This window comes from Osmerus mordax, chromosome 23 (genome assembly GCF_038355195.1).
Source record: "Osmerus mordax isolate fOsmMor3 chromosome 23, fOsmMor3.pri, whole genome shotgun sequence".
NCBI lineage: Eukaryota > Metazoa > Chordata > Actinopteri > Osmeriformes > Osmeridae > Osmerus > Osmerus mordax.
The window spans coordinates 2,263,198-2,285,210 of record NC_090072.1 but is presented as its reverse complement, the minus strand read 5'-3'; the positions used below and the strand labels follow the sequence as shown (position 1 = coordinate 2,285,210).

The window sequence follows — 22,013 nt, the reverse complement described above, 5'->3', positions numbered from 1 at the left end:
CATTTGACTGCAGATTAAGACGTTGCAGGTTCATCATGAATACAAACAACATCAATGTATTTGTGCTAAGACTTTGTTCTTTATTGCATTATTGTCAGCTAAGCAGGAAATGCATTCTGAAATAAACAGACTGCTACATCCTAGTCAGCACTGAGGAGGAAGCCACTGAAAGTGGTGTGGTCAAAGGCGTTCCCCCATACGTGAGAATCAGCGGCCATTACTATATAGACCGGGTCCCCCTGGTTCAGCTCCAGGATCACTGCATTGCCCCCGTTGTCAGCAGTATCAGCATTATTTTGGTGATCTGACGTCATGGTGATGTATTTTCCATCCTTGTATAGATATAACCGGGCTGCCTCACGGCCTTCTGCATGATAGAAGAAACAGAAATAGTACACCCCTTTCACTGGGGCGGTAAAGATGCCTGTGGAGAGAGAGAGTTTGTTGTGGTAATCTGTACAGTCCATTTAAAAGGTTAAATATTAAGTTGTCTCGATAGAATATCTGTCTGACCTTCTGCTGTTCCTACTAGTCTAAAACTGATTTCTTTGAGGAACAAAGCTGGTTCGTAAATTGTTCTGTTTTTTCCTATTATTTTGTTTACTTAAGGAAAATCTGAACAATTATTTGAATACTGTAAGAATGTTGATGTAATTAGATCAAATGTACCTGTATTTGAATTGTAGGCATTGCCAATGTTAGTGATGGCGGTTTTGTAAATCATTGTGGTGTCAACGTTGAAAGGACCAATTGCTCCAGTTCCTCCTGCCGCAGCAGAGAAGATAACACGTGTTCTCTCTGTGTGAAACAAAGCCACATCATTACAATTAGCTTGTGTTGTCAAGAAACAATAAAGTTTCCTTGAAATTCTCCCTTTTACCTTTCTTTTGGAGCTGATCAACTCGGCTTTCTAGAAGTGTCAGCCTGTCTTCTAAGGTTGAGGAGGGAAGCTGTGTCAATTCTACCTCAGCAGCAGACAGACCACAGAACAGAAACACCAGCAAACAGGACAAGTTCTTCATCTTCAGCACGATTCTGTTAGCTCTCAAACACCTTGAATGGTTCCCCGAGAAGAAGTCTCTCCTTTTATAAAGCAACTGCCAGTTTTTCTTTCTGTCAAATTACTTATTGACAGAGCAGCATACATTCTCTACCGGTGTTGCAGTCATTTACCTGAAATACTTGGCAAAAACATGTTGACAAAATTAATATCCACTTACTAGACATGGCTAAACAAAATCAACAATAAAATAAAGCTTGTTCTATACCACAAGAAGAGAAGTAATAATAGTGGATATAAAAGCTGAAAACAAACAAACACGAAAGACTACTCTAAAATCTCTGTCTCCATCAACAATGAGTTATACAACTAAGTTGCATAATACTGTAACATTTGTCAACAAACTGTATTGATCTATGTACAGTTTAATGACCTGTAACAAAAGTTATCCATGGGTTTAAGGTGCAGAAGGATTTGACAGTAGCAGGGGTACTTTCTGCAAAAGGCTGTAACAAGCCAGTCTCCCTCCCCCACATTCTAGCCTCTTGAACTTGATTTTGTATTAATTTTTTCTTTGATTAAGCTGAGGGCAGGGTCACATCAGCAGTATTTCACATCACTGACCATCGTCTACTTGTACATGACGATGGCTCGTTCAGCTCATATCAGTTACAATGGGAAGTTCTGAAATTGGCAGCCTTTTGCAGAAAGTACCCCTGCTACTGCCAAATCCTTCTGCACCTTAAACCCATGGATAACTTTTGTTACAGGTCATTAAACTTTACCTAGATCAATACAGTTTGCTGACAAATGTTACAGTATTATACAACTTAGTTGTATAACTCATTGTTGATGGAGACAGAGATTTTAGAGTACTCTTTCGTGTTTGTTTGATTTCAGCTTTTATATCCACTATTATTACTTATCTTCTCGTGGTATAGAACAAGCTTTATTTTATTGTTGATTGGGTTTAGCCATGTCTAGTAAGTGGATATTAACTTCTCTTTGTCAGTTAATTTATTGCATACATTACCACATGAACCTGCAGTGTTGACACACTGTGTTGATTGTCTTACCAGTCAGTAGAGTTCAGGATCAACATTATTTCTGCCGAGCATTTGAGGGAAATGACTGCTAAACTGGCATAACCAGACAGTATGCTGCTCTGTCACTGTTTGTATGCCCAGTGCCAAGTAATGTTTCAATAAATAATGTTGATCCTGAACTTTAGTGACTGGTAAGACAATCAACACAGTGTGTCTACACTGCAGGTTCATGTGGTAATTTATGCAATAAATTAACTGACAAAGAGTTAACATTCTGCTGATAATGTACAATGAAGATATATGCAAAAAAAATCAATTACGTTTTATAGTTAAGTGCATTGGTGTTCAGTTTTTCAATGAATTATTGATTCTCATAAAAATCATGTGACTTTTAGGTATCACTGAATTAAACAGGCTAAAGTACAGCAAGGTGGAATAGCACATTATTGAAACAAAAGCAAAGAAGAATGGATGAAAAAGATACTCAACGTGTTCCGTTAACTAGGGGATTGTATGTCTCAGTGGTTAAAGCATTTGACTGCAGATTAAGACGTTGCAGGTCCATCATGAATAAAAACAACATCAATGTATTTGTGTGAAGACTTTATTCTTTAAAAGATGCATGAATGTCAGCTAAGCAGGAAGTTTATGCATTCTGAAATAAACAGACTGCTATATCCTAGCCACTACTGAGGAGGAAGCCACTGAAAGTGGTGTGGTGAAAGCCATCCCCCCAAACGTGAGAATGAGCAGCCATGACCACATAGACCCCATCTCCCTCGTTCAGCTCCAGGGTCACTGCGTTGCCCCCGTTGTCAGCAGTATCGTCAGTTTTATGATCTGACGTGGTGACGATTCGTTTTCCATTCTTATGTAGTAATAACACTGCTATCTCATGACCTCCTGCATGATAGAAGTAGCAGAAATAGTACACCCCTTTCACTGGGGCGGTAAAGATTCCTGTGGAGAGAGAGGTTTTTTAAAATAAACACTTTCCGTGGTAATCTGTACAGTCCATTTAAAATTGTGGTGTCAACGTTGAAAGGACCAATTGCTCCAGTTCCTCCTGCCGCAGCAGAGAAGATGACCCGTGTTCTCTCTATGAGAAACAAAGCCACATCATTACAATTAGCTTGTGTTGTCATCGAGAAACAATAAAGTTTCCTTGAAATTCTCCCTTTTACCTTTCTTTCGGAGCTGATCAACTTGGCTTTCTAGAAGTTTCAGCCTGTCTTCCATGCTTTCTAGAAGTTTCGGCCTGTCTTCCATGCTTTCTCGAAGTTTCGGCCTGTCTTCCAATGCTGTGGAGTTAAACTGCGTATCTTGTGTCGACTCGCGGTCTTCCAGAGCGGCAGACAGACCACAGAAAAGCAACACCAGCAAACAGGAGAAGTTCTTCATCTTCAACACGATTCTGTTGGCTCTCAAACACCTTGAATTGTTCCCCGAGAAAAAGTCTCTCCTTTTATAACGAAAATGTACTTTTATTTCCTGGACTATTACTTATTGACATAGCAGCATACTGTGTGTATAAAGCCCTACCAGCATACCAGTAATTTACCAGAAATGCCTGGCAAAGGTTGCCCCTGAACATACAGATCATTGTCTGCAACATGAGATCATTATCCAGTGTCTACACTGCAGGGGGAAGTAGGTTATTTTTTTTACCGTCCAATAAATCAATTGATAAAGAGCCATAGCTGAAGTTAATATCCACTAACTAGACATGGATGAACCCAATAAACAAAACTAAAATAGGTTATTCTATACCACAAGGAGATAAGTAATTATAGTGGATATGAAAGTTGGCAACAATCAGATATGAAAGGCCATACAAACAAGTCAAAAGTGAAATTGGCATGAGAATCATTGCTCCCTTAGCAATGAGTGTCAAAGTGTCATATTAAATCACATGAGAACATACTGTAAAGATCAATGTACAGTTTTAATGACCTGTAACTGAAGTTCTGCTAATGTATTTTCTTTGAGTAAGCTGAGAGGTGGGTCAAGATGACAGTTGGGACAGAATTTAGTAGGATTGCTTCGACCATGTCCCAAAAAAAAACGGGACAAATTGTCCCGACCAAAAAACGCAGGGTGAAACATAATGTTTATAGTACATAAAGCTCAAAAAACTGTATTTGCACTCAAATGAATGCCATTTTCTTTTAGTAGGCTTCAACGTTTGATGTCATTACCCATGCGAAAATCAAACCTACGCCCTTGGGTCTCATTCCAGTAAATACCCCATTGGCAATCATTAAACGTTTTGGTCTTGCACCAGAAGTGTCCTTGACTGGTTGGCAAACACGGCACATGTTGGGACATTCATGAGATACCTTCCCTTTAACATATTGTACGCAGTGACATAACCACGACCACTTCACACCTTGGCAACTGCAACATAGGTGAATGATAAGGTACAGCCAGTGGGTAGAGAATTTGATTTTGAGCATTTGACTGCAGATCTAGAAGTTGCATGTTAAAATCCCCCCTTGCATGTCATTTTGGATAGAAGGGTTTGCTTAGTGAGAACATAATTATCATTATATGATACTTAAATAGTATTTTGACATGAACACAAAAAGTGCTTAAAAGTCATCTAAACACATAAATACACAAGTCTATTTATTGACATTGATTAGAATGGTCCTGCCTTTGAAAAGTTGGCCATGCCAGATATTTGTGAATATGTGTTCTATGGTGTAAAAAAACAAAACATCTGGAAATGGTTATCTTTTCCCTGTACTTTATCAGCATTTGGTGCTAACTAGGGCCTCCTTGGGCTTGTGTGAAACTGATAAAAATGACCCAAATCATTGACCTCTCCCCTGAGAACTTCAGTTAACTGACCAGATCCTCTCTTCTCAGTATAGCTGACCACCAAACCATGAAGATCAACTGTTTATTTCTTCTAACTATCATCCTCGCTCCTCTTTCTAAAGGAGAAGTGACTTCTTTCAGTAACTGCAGGCAGTTCTTCGTCAACGGAGTTGCCCCTACAATACTTGTGGACTTACAAAACAAAAACAGGTACCAGCAAATATGTCAGTGTCTACTGGACCAGAACGACAGACCTGTTTACTACTATGCTACGCTGTACGATACCGCAAACAAGATTCCGGTGTATTCTGCCTATGAGTTTCAGCACCAAGACGTCGATCGGACGGACAGGTGGTATGTCGAACCCCAGGTACTGTGTTCTCAGCTGAAAAAGAACAGATCTAAAACACACTGTCATCTCTTCCAAACAGTTCTTCAAGATGCAGGTCGAGAGCGCATTTCAGAGAGTTTTATGTAAAGAAATGGGCACAATGATGCTTTGTATGTGCAGTCTAGATATAACACAGGACCTGTTAAGGGATAATGCATTAGAATTGTTCAGCAATACCCAAAGTATAGGTATATACTGTATGTGTAATTAAAATGGACCAATATCTACTAATATGTCTATTTACATTATCATATTATTATTCCTGGTGTCTGACTACATTCCTTACATTTTCATGCACTATGACATTATCTACTTATTCATGCATGTCCAAGCCCATGCAGCCACCTCTCTGTAGCGTGAAACACAGTCTCGACACCCAATGATCCAATGAACTCTGTCCTTCCTGTACTTCCTGTAGCTTGACGGAGGTGTGCGCACATGCATGGGCGGCCTGAGCCACATTCCGTCCATAGACAGGGGTCGGAACCAGGCCGTGGGGAAGGACTACGACGGCTCAGGCTTCGACAAGGGCCACCTGTACCCGGTCCACCACACCTCCACCCAGGCCTCCATGCTGGCCACCTCCACCCTGACCAACGCCGCCCCCCAGGACCCGGGCTTCAACCGTGGCCAGTGGAGGAGGCATGAGGAGGGCCTGGCCCCGCTCCTGGGGGGCAGGTGCTCCCGGGCCCACGTCGTCACCGGGGTCGTGCCAGGGAACACGCAGATCGGGAATGGTGTCAGAGTGGCACGGTTCTACTGGAGTGCCTACTGTTGCTTGGAGACCGGTGGTTCGCTCACGTCGGAGGGCTACTTCGGTCCCGACAACAACGGCCGGGTGGAGACGCTCACTCTGAGGGACCTGGAGACCAGGCTGACTGGGTATTATGGGATGCCGTTCTCTGTGTTTGGTGGGAAGTGTCGATGATTTCACAAGATCAGTAGCAAGGTCTAAGATGACACTCAAAAAAGTTGCTGACTAATAAAAACAGTGACAATCTCGGAACCAAGTCTTGTGATCTTTATTTTCTCCCATAAATTAAACGTGCATATTAAAAGCCTCCCACAGGATTAAAACTTAAATTATTATATCAGATCAATTATATTCCTCGTCACAAATACTGTTAATTTCCTCTACATGAATCCTAGATTCGGCCATTTCGCTGCTAGAGGTCAGAGTCAGCCACCTTGTATTGTAAGACACAATTGAAGTTTAACTCCTTTGTCTAGATATTTTAAATGTAAATATTGACATTGAATGCACTTTGTTTGTTTTAGTTTTTACAGTGAAATGAACAAGAAAGAAAGAAACCTTGTCGCCAAAGCTGCTCTTATAACTGTAATGACGATGTTGTTACTTGTGGAGTAAATTCCTTCAGATTAATGCAGAGTGTGAAGGCTGTAACGTTTGTGGAAAGATTATACAGTAAACTTAAGTAAACAACAGAAGATTTTCTACCGAGAGGGAAAAGTCAGCACAGACAGGATTGCGTTCAAATGTTCCATGATATGAAGAAGACATAAAGACGCCTCTCGTTTTAATATTTACTCTCAGGTGCATTATGGGACCTTTGATCAAAGACGTCCGCTTCCAAACCATCCTCGTGCTTCTCACCTGTCTGCCACGTATATAAACAATATCTACATATCTGCCACGTATATAAACAATATCTACATGTCTGCCACGTATACTATATAAGGAGAAAAGGACAGTGAACACAATATTGAGTTCTCGTTTCCTTTCCTCAGCAGACTACAACCATGAAGATCCACTGTTTGTTTCTTCTGACTTTACTCATCCCTCTTCCTTCTAAAGGAGAAGTGACTTCATTCAGTAACTGCAGGCAGTTCTTTGTCAACGGAGTTGCCCCTACAATACTTGTGGACATACAAAACAAAAAAAGGTACCAGCAAATATGTCAGTGTCTACTGGACCAGAACGACAGACCTGTTTACTACTATGCTACGCTGTACGATACCGCAAACAAGATTCCGGTGTATTCTGCCTATGAGTTTCAGCACCAAGACGTCGATCGGACGGACAGGTGGTATGTCGAACCCCAGGTACTGTGTTCTCAGCTGAAAAAGAACAGATCTAAAACACACTGTCATCTCTTCCAAACAGTTCTTCAAGATGCAGGTCGAGAGCGCATTTCAGAGAGTTTTATGTAAAGAAATGGGCACAATGATGCTTTGTATGTGCAGTCTAGATATAACACAGGACCTGTTAAGGGATAATGCATTAGAATTGTTCAGCAATACCCAAAGTATAGGTATATACTGTATGTGTAATTAAAATGGACCAATATCTACTAATATGTCTATTTACATTATCATATTATTATTCCTGGTGTCTGACTACATTCCTTACATTTTCATGCACTATGACATTATCTACTTATTCATGCATGTCCAAGCCCATGCAGCCACCTCTCTGTAGCGTGAAACACAGTCTCGACACCCAATGATCCAATGAACTCTGTCCTTCCTGTACTTCCTGTAGCTTGACGGAGGTGTGCGCACATGCATGGGCGGCCTGAGCCACATTCCGTCCATAGACAGGGGTCGGAACCAGGCCGTGGGGAAGGACTACGACGGCTCAGGCTTCGACAAGGGCCACCTGTACCCGGTCCACCACACCTCCACCCAGGCCTCCATGCTGGCCACCTCCACCCTGACCAACGCCGCCCCCCAGGACCCGGGCTTCAACCGTGGCCAGTGGAGGAGGCATGAGGAGGGCCTGGCCCCGCTCCTGGGGGGCAGGTGCTCCCGGGCCCACGTCGTCACCGGGGTCGTGCCAGGGAACACGCAGATCGGGAATGGTGTCAGAGTGGCACGGTTCTACTGGAGTGCCTACTGTTGCTTGGAGACCGGTGGTTCGCTCACGTCGGAGGGCTACTTCGGTCCCGACAACAACGGCCGGGTGGAGACGCTCACTCTGAGGGACCTGGAGACCAGGCTGACTGGGTATTATGGGATGCCGTTCTCTGTGTTTGGTGGGAAGTGTCGATGATTTCACAAGATCAGTAGCAAGGTCTAAGATGACACTCAAAAAAGTTGCTGACTAATAAAAACAGTGACAATCTCGGAACCAAGTCTTGTGATCTTTATTTTCTCCCATAAATTAAACGTGCATAGTAAAAGCCTCCCACAGGATTAAAACTTAAATTATTATATCAGATCAATTATATTCCTCGTCACAAATACTGTTAATTTCCTCTACATGAATCCTAGATTCGGCCATTTCGCTGCTAGAGGTCAGAGTCAGCCACCTTGTATTGTAAGACACAATTGAAGTTTAACTCCTTTGTCTAGATATTTTAAATGTAAATATTGACATTGAATGCACTTTGTTTGTTTTAGTTTTTACAGTGAAATGAACAAGAAAGAAAGAAACCTTGTCGCCAAAGCTGCTCTTATAACTGTAATGACGATGTTGTTACTTGTGGAGTAAATTCCTTCAGATTAATGCAGAGTGTGAAGGCTGTAACGTTTGTGGAAAGATTATACAGTAAACTCAAGTAAACAACAGAAGATTTTCTACCGAGAGGGAAAAGTCAGCACAGACAGGATTGCGTTCAAATGTTCCATGATATGAAGAAGACATAAAGACGCCTCTCGTTTTAATATTTACTCTCAAGTGCATTATGGGACCTTTGATCAAAGACGTCCGCTTCCAAACCATCCTCGTGCTTCTCACCTGTCTGCCACGTATATAAACAATATCTACATATCTGCCACGTATATAAACAATATCTACATGTCTGCCACGTATATAAACAATATCTACATGTCTGCCACGTATACTATATAAGGAGAAAAGGACAGTGAACACAATATTGAGTTCTCGTTTCCTTTCCTCAGCAGACTACAACCATGAAGATCCACTGTTTGTTTCTTCTGACTTTACTCATCCCTCTTCCTTCTCAAGGAAAAGTGACTTCTTTCACTAACTGCCTGCAGTTCTTCTTCAATGGAGCTCTCCCTACAATACTCGCAGACCAGAATAACCAAAACCGGTACAAGCAAATATGTCAGTGTCTACTCCAGAACGGCCAACCTGTTTACTACTATGCTACGTTGTACGATACCAAAAACAAGATTCCGGTGTATTCTGCCTATGTGTTGGGGACTGGAGGAGCCAAACGAGAGGACAAGTGGTATTCCGAACCTGAGGTATTGTATTATCAGTTGAATAGAACAGATCAAAAACACCTTGCACTCTCATTTCTCCAATACAGTTGACTAAAATGCCATTTGAGAGGTGATTTTCACAACGATGTTAATGTCTGATCCTACACCTAGGGCCAGTACAGAAATACTGTGTTTAATTAATATGCATTGACTTAATCTCTATCTACACTATCATGTGTTTGGGGGTGTCTCATTTATGCGATGATTGAATTAATACAATTGACTGTAAAATATAAATAATAATGTTAAATTGACTTTTAGTTGGGGCCAGTCAGAAAGCACAATATAAACATGATCTCCTTATTCATGCACTACCAAGCAGGCGTTTGTAAACCTCAGTCAACTAAGCATAACAATGTCACTGCAGTGTGAAGCTCAATTTCAACACCCAGCCAATCAACTCTGTCCTTCCTGTTCGACTAGCTGGACGGAGGTGCCAGTTTGTGTATGGGCACGATGAAATATAATATTCCGCCAAGTAACTTGGGTGGACACCAGGCCATGAACAATGACTACTATGCATCAACCTACGACAAAGGCCATCTGTACCCTGTTCAGCACACCTCGACCTATGAGGCTATGCTGGCCACCTCCACCCTGACCAACGCAGCCCCACAGGAGGCGCACTTTAACCGAGGTGGATGGAAGTCACACGAAGAGAGAATGCTCAACCTGAATAACTATTGTTCCAAAGTCTACATTGTCACAGGGGTGGTGCCTGATAATCTTAATGAAATTAAAGGTAGGGTAGCTGTGGCTAAGTACTACTGGAGTGCCTACTGTTGCTTGTATGCAGGTGGTACGTTCACATCGCAGGGTTACTGGGGTCCTAACAACAACGGCCAGGTGGAGACGCTCCCTCTGCTGCAGCTGGAGGGCTGGCTGAAAACTTAATATGGGCTGACTGCGCAGTTCTTTGTGTTTGGTGGGCAATGTTAATGATTTAACAAGTTCAGTAGAGAGGCCCAAGCATATACTCACACATTTTTGACTATTGTCATTAATCAACAATAAAATACAAACTAAGTAAAAATCTTGGAACCAATTAAATGTCTGTTTAATAAAAAGAAATGATTCACATTATATATATGTATTTGGATAGTATTTCTGGTAGATAAAAAATGTGAATAAAGAAGTCATCTAAAATGGAAACCCGAAACCTGTGTTTATAGAAATACATTTAAATGTAAATAAAGACAAACATATGGAGACTGGCACTCTATCATAACCCAGTCTGTACAGCAAGTCTGCACAACACCACGCGATTTCGCCGCTAGAGGGAGTCAGACACCATGTATTGTAAGACACGATACAAATGATTACATATCAACTTCAGAAGCCTCCCCATTGGCTGACAGGGTAAAAACGAAAGCATTAAAAAGAGAATTGGCTGGCTATGACAATTATTCTTAATTATCAAGTCACTGTAAAATAATCATGCGCAGGGGGATCATCTGCAAACGCAAAATAAGTTTACCTTATTTCTTCTTCTTTAGTTTGGAACTTAATGGTGGAGTGTACAGGTAATTGTTATTTTTTACATTATAATATTATCACGCAACAGTGTTTAAAAATAGCAGAATGAACACATGCTGGGCTTTTAAAGCTTTTAATCATCTGAATAATTCTAGATGGAACGTTTGTAGAGAGGTGATGTACTATAAGGTATGCAGCATTGCAAGTATTGAAAATCATCCTCTACTTACAGAGGAGGTGACCTTTGACCCTAATACAGCACATAACTGCCTGCACATATCAGAAGACCACACATCTGTCAAGTGTGGACAGGTTGGTACAGGACAGAGTACAAACAAAAGGTTTGGAAAGGTTCAGTGTGTCTTGGGAAAGACAGGGTACATTTCAGGGAGACATTACTGGGAGGTTGGTCTGGGGAACAACCCGCAGTGGAGTGTAGGAGTCGCCCAAGACCCTGAGAACAGGAGGGTCGGATATCGCTTTCTTCAACGTGGAGAAGAGGTGTCACATCCACTCCTTCTCTTTCTCTGAGAGATTTACCAAGGAACTGTTTCCTTTCTTTGGACCTTTAACTGGGTGTAAAGAGGAACTCAGAATTACCCCTCCCCCCTCAAGCTTAGAGTGAACAATTAGATATTACTGAGTAGACAGGTCTCATAAAAATCAAATTTATTGTATATAAAGACTTTTATGCAATGCCAATTGTCAAGCACAGGTATAAACAAAGTACAGTTTCAAGTTCGGTATGATAGCACCACAGTAGTGTTCCTACAGTGACTTAAGTCTATGCCAAACACAATTTGTTTCAAGACCAGATTAATCAAATTACAAAACATAAAACAATGACTTTGTGGTACGTAATTGATGTCCCTCAATTCTCATAAAACTCTGGCAGATGACAAACGTGTGCATCGGTTGTTTTTCTTTAGTTAGGCCTACATGAAAGAAATGTACAGCAACACTGACGATGTTGTATGTCCGAGTTCTTTCTTTGATGTGTCATCGGAAATGTATTTCTTTCTGTTTCAGGAGAAACAGCAGCAGGGATGTTGGTGTAGTCGGATTGATGACATTCATTTCTGAAGCAGGTACGTTAGGCTGGACAGTTAGCAGCACCTGCGTGTTCAGGGAAATGAACTTGTGTAAAAAATGAACCCCTGATTGAAATACACGGATGTGGCCTCTCAAGCGCTACAAACACACAGCAAAAACTGATCATCAATCTGAGCGTGATCATCTTTAGATTTTTAGATTTTACAGTGAATAGATGTACAACAATCTGCAATCTAGATGACTGACAGAATTTGAGAATTCACTTCAAAACACGGATGTGTTTAAATCCCAAACACTATCTTCTTGTGTTAGTACATAAGTTTAATTTAGCAGTATATTTCGATTTAAGGACGGGCAAAAAGACTATGGTTTGGAAAGCCTCTGATATAGTAAAAGTTATTTAACCATACCTTCCTTTTCCAGTGACTGCTTGTTCAGTTGTTGCCTTTCAGTATATTGTTCTTGCACGCATATAAATACGTGAAGTTAATGTTTAACAACTGATCATAATTTACTTTTTTATATCCAGGAAACTGCAGCTTCAGCAGTTATGAGAGTGAGTGAGAGCAAGAGTAACAAAGTTTGTGACATGGAGGAAGATATACTGAGGAGAAGTGACTGAGCTTCTGTATTAGTCAGGGACTACAAGGGTTTACTAAACCAGACTGCACGTATCATTACTCTGGTTATAACTGACAAAAATAAAATGTCAAATACTGGTTGTAAATAGGAAAAAACTATTTTGTTATACACAATATAGTACAGTAGAGCTGCCACCGTTGCCTAGAGAACAAAATGGAGTAGAATGCTGAGGACGGGTGACCTTTGACCATGCCATGAGACAGATGAAGTACTATACTCTGTTGCCCTTGGCCTCAATATGGATTGGTTTCATAGCCTGAGGTAGTGTTCCTGTGATATTTCAGACGTGAGACGAGAGCATGAGAAAAAGTTAGAATAAATCATTTGATTTACGTGTTTCATTTGTTGATAGGCATCTTCTCAGAGTATGTAGGTCAGTGGTCTGTGAGTGTCAGTAGATGTGTTACAGCAGTGAGTAATGCCTGCAATTTAAGCACAGACACACACGCACACATTTGCACACACGCACACATTTGCACACATACATACAAAGTTGCAAACAAAGAACGGAATAACGACAGGCAACATTCGTTGGTTTTTAAATTCTTTTTTTTTCTTTTCAGTATTGGACAATAAACGGTAAATTTCGTCTTTTTGTGAATTTCAAGATCTTAATTAGTTCCCAAAACAGCTGATATTCTTAAGACTTTCCAGTGAGGTCAGGTTACCTTCTCTTAAAAAAATAGCACAATTAGGGTATTAGTTTCTTCTTAGTTAACTAGTGGACAACGTGGCTGTCGGTAGAGGAAGAACAGGGGACACGACAAGGAGTCTGAAGGTCGATCCAGGTGTGTGTGACAGGAGGAAGAACAACAAGAAGATATCGAGAACTGACAAATCTTCTCCTTCTACAGATAGATACACCATTCTCCTCCATCACACTCACAGATGACCCGTGAGGAGAAAGACACAACACCATGAACAAGGAAGACACGGCTGAAGAACACAAGGTGGACAATATTCAACTGTGAATTCTTTTTTTTTTTCTGTCATTTTTTCCGGCGAGGAAACACAACTCTCCTCCGTGCCTTTCTCCACGCCCTGACTCTCAAAACAGGTGCTGACTGATGGACATCATCACTAGATTGTCTGACTAGACCTTAGAAGGGATGCGGTAAGGGGGGGGAAACGGGAAGTGACATCACAATGCGTTTATGAAAATATGTTAGGAAACAGAATATTGGTGTAGTACTGGAGCTTCAGGCCACTGTCGGCCAGAGCAGAGCAAAACCCCAAACGGTTGTAAACATTTATTCATCGTCGTCATCGTCATCATCATCCTCATCATCGTCATCATCGTCATCTTCCTCGTCATCCTCGTCATCATCATCATCATCTTCATCATCATCCTCATCATCATCCTCGTCGTCGTCATCCTCGTCATCATCCTCATCGTCATCCTCGTCGTCGTCATCCTCGTCGTCGTTGTCAGGGTCAATCTTCCCAGACAGGACGTCCTCGACCCAGGTCTCCAGCTCGTCAGCGGTGGGCATGTCGTCGTCATCGTCCATCTCCAACCACACACTGTCGGCCTGTGGGAACGACACACACAGAGAGGGACATTTACATTTAGTCATTTAGCAGACGCTCTTATCCAGAGCGACTTACAGTAAGTACAGGGACATTCCCCCCGAGGCAAGTAGGGTGAAGTGCCTTGCCCAAGGACACAACGTCATTTTTGCATGGCTGGGAATCGAACTGGCAACCTTCAGATTACTAGCCCGACTCCCTCACCGCTCAGCCTCCTGACTCCTGATATGGGCTTTTCTAGCACGTTCCACGCTGCTGCTACGACGCTCCTCGTCGGAAATCGATACCCAGACTGGGTTGGTGGCGAAAGGTGTTTTTCGCTGCGGAGCCACGCTAAACTAGGCTGCTTCTTTCAGCCTTTTCTTCACTTCACTCAACAGACAAGACAGATATTGAAACTGTGTTTGGGCTGAAGAACTCCAAGCTGACAGCGCATGTGACTGTATTCACATGCGCTGCCAGTCTAGCAGTTTGACAATCTTGTTTTTAGGTCTAGTTCGACTTGTTTCTAGTCTAAATGTCTTATCTAGTGACTTGCTTTAACAAACAAAAACATTTGAATCCTTTCAAGGGAAATGTTCTTACTGCCAAATGTAATTGTTTCAAGCAGATGCAAGCTCAGTACAAAAAAAGTTTGCGTTTTAATTTGAGAGGAAATGTTTGCAGCGCGACAGAGTCGTCCTTACGTCCTCAACATCCACCACTCCGATCTGAGGGGAGGACAGGTCGATTCCGAAGGTCTTCTCCCAGTACGGCACGAGCTACAGGAGGACAGAGAAGGACGACACAGAAAGAGGACATTTTGACAGTTATTCCTCACAGACAGAAACGTTGTATATCTTTCTAAGGCCAGCATTGTGCCCATCCTGCTACTTCACCCACAGACAAGGAGGGGGAAGTAGCCAGGGGTGCGTTTCCCGAAAGCGTCGTAAGCCTAAATTGATCGTAGAATCCATCGTAGGACGAATCTTAGTTTTACGGGCCGTTCCTAAAGACATCGTAGCTAAAGTGTATCTTGAAAATTCGTAACTCTTGAAAGCACATGGATTAGCCTACTCCTTACGAGCATGTTTGGGAAACGCACGTAAGAAATATCGATGGTTTCGTTTTTTGCTCTATCATTGCTACGATCCATCGTTATCGGGAAACGCAGCCCTGGTCTGTAAAAAATGTTTGTTTTTTTCAGTGTCAGATCATTAAATCAGTTGGCTGGTTCCCCCTCACCAGAGGGAAATCATCAGGGTCGATCCAGATGATGCTGAGGTCAGGGTTGTCCGTGTTCTCACGGGCCACCTCCTTCAGGATCTCCAGGAACTCAAAACCATCTTGAGGAAAGGTCAAAGGTGAGATTATTACCGAATGCCTGATCAACCCTGAATGGATTAACCGATTTTGCCACCATTAGCATGCCATGTCAAAAACAGACAATAATCACAATGATAACAATAATGCTAACCAACAGTATCAAGACATAGTCAACTGAAGCTGCATCACACAAACGACCACCACGCTACACCAACCATGCCTGTGCTGGATGTGCTGTGAGTGGAGAAGCCATATTACCTGGGTCATCCTCCTCAGCGAAGGCAACAATGTGCTCGCCGTCGATGTCATCCTCCTGTGAGAACAAGAGAACATCACATTTGTTCTCTTTGGGCCTTGCATTTACAGAGAACATCACATTTGTTCTCTTTGGGCCTTGCATTTACAGAGAACATCACATTTGTTCTCTTTGGGCCTTGCATTTACAGAGAACATCACATTTGTTCTCTTTGGGCCTTGCATTTACAGAGAACATCACATTTGTTCTCTTTGGGCCTTGCATTTACAGAGAACATCACATTTGTTCTCTTGGACCATTTACTCAAAGTTTATTCAGTATTCTTTCTGAAGGTTCCAGATCTAACGATCAGTTAGCACAGGACAGGCAGGAAGTCATCACAGTACAAGAGCTCGGTCTAGCTCAGTGGTGACTGGTGACCGCAGATCAAGACACCCATTACAGATCAAGAGGTTGTCGCTTTGGGTGAAAGCTCCTGCTAAATGAATCAGATCGACTGTCTGAACCCAGTGTGATGTGGGTCGATACATTTAGTCATTTAGCAGACGTTCTTATCCAGAGCGACTTACAGTAAGTACAGGGACATTCCCCCCGAGGCAAGTAGGGTGAAGTACCTTGCCCAAGGACACAACGTCATTTGGCACGGCCAGGAATCGAACTGGCAACCTTCAGATTACCAGCCCGATTCCCTAACCGCTCAGCCACCTGACTCCTTGATACATTCAGTTGGAGGCGTTCAGCGATCTTACCCAGATCTCGTACATGCTGTGAGGCTCCAGCTTCCTCAGGGTAGGTCTGGAAAGGAGAACAACATGAACAAACCACTGAGTATCTGCTGAGGGGCTCAGTGGGAGATTTGACTGCAGGTCACGAGGTCGCAAGGTTAAAACCCTCCAGCTGTAAGTAGCCTTGGATGAAAGCGTAAGATAAAGGAATAAATCGCTTCGACGCCACAATCCAAACCCCCGAAGAAGATGAGGAATACCCACGACAGGCTCTCCTCCTCTCTCTCGTCCTCTCTCTCCTCCTTTCTCTCCTCCTCTCTCTCCTCCTTTCTCTCTTCCACTTTCTCCTCTCTCTCCTCCTCTCTCTCCTCCTCTCTCTCCTCCTCTCTCTCCTCTCTCCTCCTCCTCTCTCTCCTCCTTTCTCTCCTCCTCTCTCTCCTTCTCTGTCCTCCTCTCTCTCCTCCTTTCTCTACTCCTCTCTCTTTCTCCTCCTCTCTCTCCTCCTCTCTCTCCTCCTCTCTGTCCTCCTCTCTCTCCTCCTCTCTCTCCTCCTCTCTCTCCTCCTTTCTCTCCTCTCTCTCCTCCTCTCTCTCTCTCCTCCTCTCTCCTCTCTCTCCTTCTCTCTCTCCTCCACGACAGAAATCTCGGGAGGAGCGATTGTCTCCTCTCCGCCCCTCCTCAGTCCTGCTCCTGCTCGCCCCACCTGTCGTGCTCCTCAATGTAGTCCACAAGCTCCGCCTCCATGTAGGGCTTCCCTGGGATGGTGTCGGGCTCGTCCATGAAGGGCTCGTAGAAGTCCACCTCGTTCAGCTTCAGCTTCAGCCTCTTGGCAATCTGGGTGGGGAACAAGACGAACAAAGACGTTTTTAACGGTCCTTTTCTGTGGGGAACACTGGTTTTCACCCCAAGCGGCAGGCAGATCTACAGGCGTGGGAATGCTTCTCGTCCGGCAAAAGACGAATGTGGAATCCTTTAACCTCGCACCTGGCCTCCAGATGTCACTTGGACTTGGACTCGGGTTAGGTTAGGGTACCTTGGGGTCAAAGGTGGCGAAGAATTTGATGAAGGGATGAAACTCCTCGGCCGCGTCGTCGTACTCGATGAAGTCTGGGACAGAGGAAGGGAAATCAGTTTCTTCCCCAGCGCCGAGAGATTTCGAATCAGTCTTTGCCCTTGACCGCGTTACCGCGGTAACTTACGAGGAGACTTCTCGCTCTTGAAGTAGCCCACCAGCTTGATGTCCTCGTCGATGTTGAAGAACCCCTTCAGCTCCCGCTCGTTGTCGATGATCTCCACGGGGTCCTCGATCACCTGCGGGGCACAGAGACGAGAGGAGGAGGAGGAGGAGTTAGAGGAGTGAAGAAGGGGGGATGAGAGGTAAACAGGTGGAGACGGTCCTGTGTCTCCCAGTTGGTCTCCGTCCACCCTTGAAATGTAGCGTGCGTTCCAGTTTCGACTGTCAACGTCGCATTCTTGTCCGCGAGGAAACAATCCGTCTTAAACCTACGTCGTACAAGAACTCCACCAGGGTGTCTGCTGCCAGCTCGCCATCGTACTCGATGATCTCGTTGTCGGAGAAGATGTAGATGCTCTCCACCTCATCCAGACCTGGGGGGGGGGGGGGGGGGGGGGGGGGCAGACCAAGTTTAGGGGGTTGTGTAAAGATCTCTTAAAGATATGCTGTCTTACACGGCCTCCGATTAGGGTTAGCATATGAGTATTAAAATAAGCAGTTTTGCAAGGATTTTTTCTGTAGAGATCTTTGGTGCTGTGAAACCCTCTTATGCCCCTGCTGCCTTGTGTTCAGGTCACAAAGACGTAATACCTCCTGCAAACACTAGAGGGCAGAGCTCCATGTGATTTCTCATTAGAGAACTTTTTTGAGCTTGTGAAGGAAGATTGCTGGTTATGTCATGCTTGTTGCATGTGATTAAATTGGGTTGAATAAGTAAAAGGCCTGCTGCCCTTTAGGATAGCAACATTTTTTTGTACCTTTTGCACATTTACTTATTGAAATTTGGTGGGTTAAGGGCCTTTTAGTACTGATTTAGTACAAAATTGCTTTTTTAACTGGATTTATGTTACTAACGTTGACTGTTTTTCCACTGCAATTCTGCTGCAACTATGCAGATTCCACATCAGTTATGTCCATCCTATCTGTGTGTAGATATCTAGTATATAGAAATACAGTAACTGTATATCTGAGTCAGGGCGAGGCCTCACCCAGCTTCTTGGCCACGGCTGAGTCCTTCTTCTCGTCGACCAGAGCAAACCCAATGTCCTCGTCGTCCAGATCATCCAGCACCTGAGCTGCAAGCTGGAGGAGGGAGAGGGGGGGAGAGGGGAGAGGGGGGGAGGGAGGGAGAATGAGGTGATGGGTGAGGGAGGGAGGGAGGGAGGGAGGGAGGGAGGGAGGGAGGGAGGGAGGGAGGGAGGGAGGGAGGGAGGGAGGGAGGGAGGGAGGGAGGGAGGGAGGGAGGGAGGGAGGGAGGGAGGGAGAACGAGGTGATGTGTGAGAGAGGGAGAAAGGTGGGAGTGCATTTAGAAAGTGTATACAATGAAAATATGTGGTACGTAAAAGCCAAAGTATTTTGGGTCTAAGTGTGAATGTTATGATTTGCCATCTTGCAGTGATCGCCTCAGCCAACAAGCAGGTTATATTGGCTCAGCTCATTCATGTGTTTATGTTTAGAAATGCCTTCGTTTCAGATAGAACAGTTCAGAACTTCCATAGTAGACACACACACACGATCACACACACACATGACCACAGACACACAATCACAGACATACATGACCAAATACACACACATGATCACACATACACAAGCTCTATGCATGGCATGAAACACATATTTCCTACATACACCCAATGCCCACGGCATTTCCTCTCTGTTTCAAGGCCTTAAAAGCAAAAGCCTTAGATTGCTGCCTTGCACTTTCTAATTCTGTGCGAAACTGGAGCCATTGACAGACAGCCGCCGCCAGCCAATGGGAGTGCGGCAGAGGCGGACAGGCGGGTAAAAAGGAGGGGCGGGACTTGGTCCAACTGTGTCAAAGGGTGGAGGCAACATGACAGGTGCAGCGAGAAGGAACAGGGGGCTCACGCTCAGTAGAAGTGAACTCACTCAGCTCCAACACACACACACACATACATACACACACACACTTATACATACACACACATACATACACACACACACACACACTTATACATACACACACATACATACACACACACACTTATACATACACACACATACATACACACACACTTATACATACACACACATACACTCACCCACACAAGCACACATACATACACACACATACACACACACACACACACTTATACATACACACACATACACCCACCCACACAAGCACACATACATACACATACACACACACACACACATTCATACACACACAGTCTCCCCTACTTCCTTATTACTGCTTAACTTCCTTTTATTACTTTTAACATCCCTGTAATTACTGGCTAACTTTCTGTAACTGACAACATCTACCATACTCAAGCAGACAGTTGAAAATGATCCATTATTTCAAAGAAGAATAGTTCCCATTCAACCAGCATCTGAAATGGCCAGTACCTAGACAGAAGCAATCCAGCTCAGATAGCATTCACACAGGAAAACCGTCTGCCAAGAATCTACAGTGAGCGGCTAGTTATGTCTGCACAGTAGCATCACGCAGCAGCTATGAGATTGTGTCCCATCAGTCACTGATGACCGCCACCACCATCCCTTCTACACGCTGTATGAAACTGATGGGACTAGTTGACAACTCTCATAGCAAGGCCAGCCTTGCTGTTTGCATGAGAATGTTCCAGATTGATGGATGATTGGATGGATGGATGGATGAATGGATGGGTGGATCATACTAATTTGTATTGTCTTTGCTTGAGAGAGAAGAGGATTTTAAACAGAATACATCATTTGCCAGACAGACTGTAGACCAGAAACTCTGAGATGCACACAGCCTCAACCCCAGCCCCAACCCCAGCCTCAACCCCAGCCCCAGCCTCAACCCCAGCCCCAGCCTCAACCCCAGCCCCAGCCTCAGAGTCAGTTTGTGCAGAGAAGGGGGTCACAGAACAGTGTCTACACAACTGCACATCTACTGGATGTTCTCTCACTCGACTTGATTGGGATTTCTTTGATTTCTTCACTTAACTTCAAATCTCTTGATTTCGTTCATGACAATGTCATAGTTCTGTCAAAACAGGACTATGAAACACGTTTAGCCTGTCAGAATTTAACATTAATCATCCAAACGTCCAAGTGAGAGATAGAACCACCAGTAGCTACAGCGACCCCAATCTGGAAGCCCGTGGTGTTGCGTGGCCGGCGGACACAGCTGGAGCAGCGATGGTCCTGGACGTACCTGGTAGGTCACTGCAGCCGGGCTCGTGAGCAGCTGCAGAAAGAAGTCATGCTTTAGGGCACAGGACCACATGTCATTCACCAGCTCTGTGGGACAAAGGTTTGGCATTCAAGCCGCCATACTCAGGTCAGCACTGCAACAAGGTCATAGAGCCCCAGCAGGTAATGCAGGACATCATTGTCATTCACCTTGTCAGGTTCTGTAGGACAAAGACTTCAACACAGGCTGTGATTATCAGGTCAACACTGCAAGGACATTCATCTCCAGCAGGTGCTTTGGGACATCACTGTCATTCACCTTTTCAGGTACTGTAGGACAAAAACTGTCATTATCAGGTCAAAAACTGCAAGGTCATCCACGATTCACCTTTTCCACATGACAAGGTCATGCATCTGCAAAGGTCGTTCACCTCCTAAGCTGGGGTGGAGATCCTTGCTACCACGCTGATGCACCCGCACACGCTGGGATGATGAACTACAAACATGGAGGACGAGTGACCTGAGGACTACGAAAGACACACCCCACGCAATGGTATCAACTTTTGAGACCTTGGATTGCGACAAGGATGAGGTTTTTTTCCATATTTTTGGGGACGAATACAGGTGCCATCTCCACAACCCTCTGGTCTAACCAAACCCCTGACCTCAACACTGAAGACTCCCTCCCATCCTTTCTGCCATGCAGCCCCCCCCCCCTCCCCCCCCCGGGCAGCCTATATTAGCTTCCCATGGGTACGTATGTATATATGGCTGTGAGGCTAACGTTCAGAAGGGGGGGGCGGGGGGGGGGGGGGGGTGTTAGGCTATATCACAAACTATATAAGGAGTCTGGTTAGAAGTCTTGTCTACCTCAGACAGGACTGATGGGGGCGCGGGAGCAGGGGGGTGAGGGCAGGGGGCGGGGGAGCAGGGGGGTGAGGCAGGGGGCGGGGAGCAGGGGGGTGGAGGGCAGGGGGGCGGGGGAGCAGGGGGGTGGAGGGCAGGGGGGCGGGGGAGCAGGGGGGTGGAGGGCAGGGGGCGGGGAGCAGGGGGGGTGGAGGGCAGGGGGGGCGGGGGAGCAGGGGGGAGTGGAGGGCAGGAGGGCAGGGGGCGGGGGAGCAGGGGGGGTGGAGGGCAGGGGGGCGGGGGGCGGGGGAGCAGGGGGGGCGGGGGGCGGGGGAGCAGGGGGA

The 22,013-nt window shown here is 44.6% G+C and overlaps 4 protein-coding genes and 1 pseudogene across 4 annotated transcripts in view; 2 read left to right on the top strand and 3 right to left on the bottom strand.

Annotated features, from left to right (window-relative positions):
- Positions 1 to 57: 57 nt before the first annotated feature.
- On the bottom strand, positions 58 to 1,038 carry LOC136967736 (complement C1q-like protein 4). The gene is made up of 3 exons (XM_067261651.1): positions 881 to 1,038; positions 670 to 798; positions 58 to 424 (listed from the first exon to the last, which is right to left on the bottom strand). The coding sequence occupies exons 1-3, from the start codon at positions 1,020 to 1,022 to the stop codon at positions 141 to 143; spliced, it is 555 nt and encodes a 184-aa protein (XP_067117752.1). The 5' UTR covers positions 1,023 to 1,038; the 3' UTR covers positions 58 to 140.
- Positions 1,039 to 2,725: 1,687 nt separating this feature from the next.
- On the bottom strand, positions 2,726 to 3,315 carry LOC136968010 (complement C1q tumor necrosis factor-related protein 3-like; annotated as a pseudogene).
- Positions 3,316 to 4,990: 1,675 nt separating this feature from the next.
- On the top strand, positions 4,991 to 6,258 carry LOC136967872 (endonuclease domain-containing 1 protein-like). Its single transcript, XM_067261834.1, has 2 exons — positions 4,991 to 5,239; positions 5,679 to 6,258. Exon 2 carries the CDS (start codon positions 5,703 to 5,705, stop codon positions 6,186 to 6,188), a length of 486 nt encoding a protein of 161 aa, XP_067117935.1. The 5' UTR covers positions 4,991 to 5,239; positions 5,679 to 5,702; the 3' UTR covers positions 6,189 to 6,258.
- Positions 6,259 to 7,263: 1,005 nt separating this feature from the next.
- On the top strand, positions 7,264 to 8,343 carry LOC136967868 (endonuclease domain-containing 1 protein-like). Its single transcript, XM_067261832.1, has 2 exons — positions 7,264 to 7,324; positions 7,764 to 8,343. Exon 2 carries the CDS (start codon positions 7,788 to 7,790, stop codon positions 8,271 to 8,273), a length of 486 nt encoding a protein of 161 aa, XP_067117933.1. The 5' UTR covers positions 7,264 to 7,324; positions 7,764 to 7,787; the 3' UTR covers positions 8,274 to 8,343.
- Positions 8,344 to 13,156: 4,813 nt separating this feature from the next.
- casq1b (calsequestrin 1b) overlaps positions 13,157 to 22,013 on the bottom strand; it is a 20,482-nt gene continuing 11,625 nt past the window's right edge. Inside the window, 10 exon segments of the mRNA XM_067261377.1 lie at positions 13,157 to 14,157; positions 14,842 to 14,916; positions 15,380 to 15,480; positions 15,719 to 15,773; positions 16,466 to 16,511; positions 17,145 to 17,275; positions 17,475 to 17,548; positions 17,641 to 17,752; positions 17,949 to 18,049; positions 18,665 to 18,758. Of these exon segments, the coding sequence (XP_067117478.1) occupies positions 13,876 to 14,157; positions 14,842 to 14,916; positions 15,380 to 15,480; positions 15,719 to 15,773; positions 16,466 to 16,511; positions 17,145 to 17,275; positions 17,475 to 17,548; positions 17,641 to 17,752; positions 17,949 to 18,049; positions 18,665 to 18,758 (1,071 nt within the window). The 3' untranslated portion in view covers positions 13,157 to 13,875.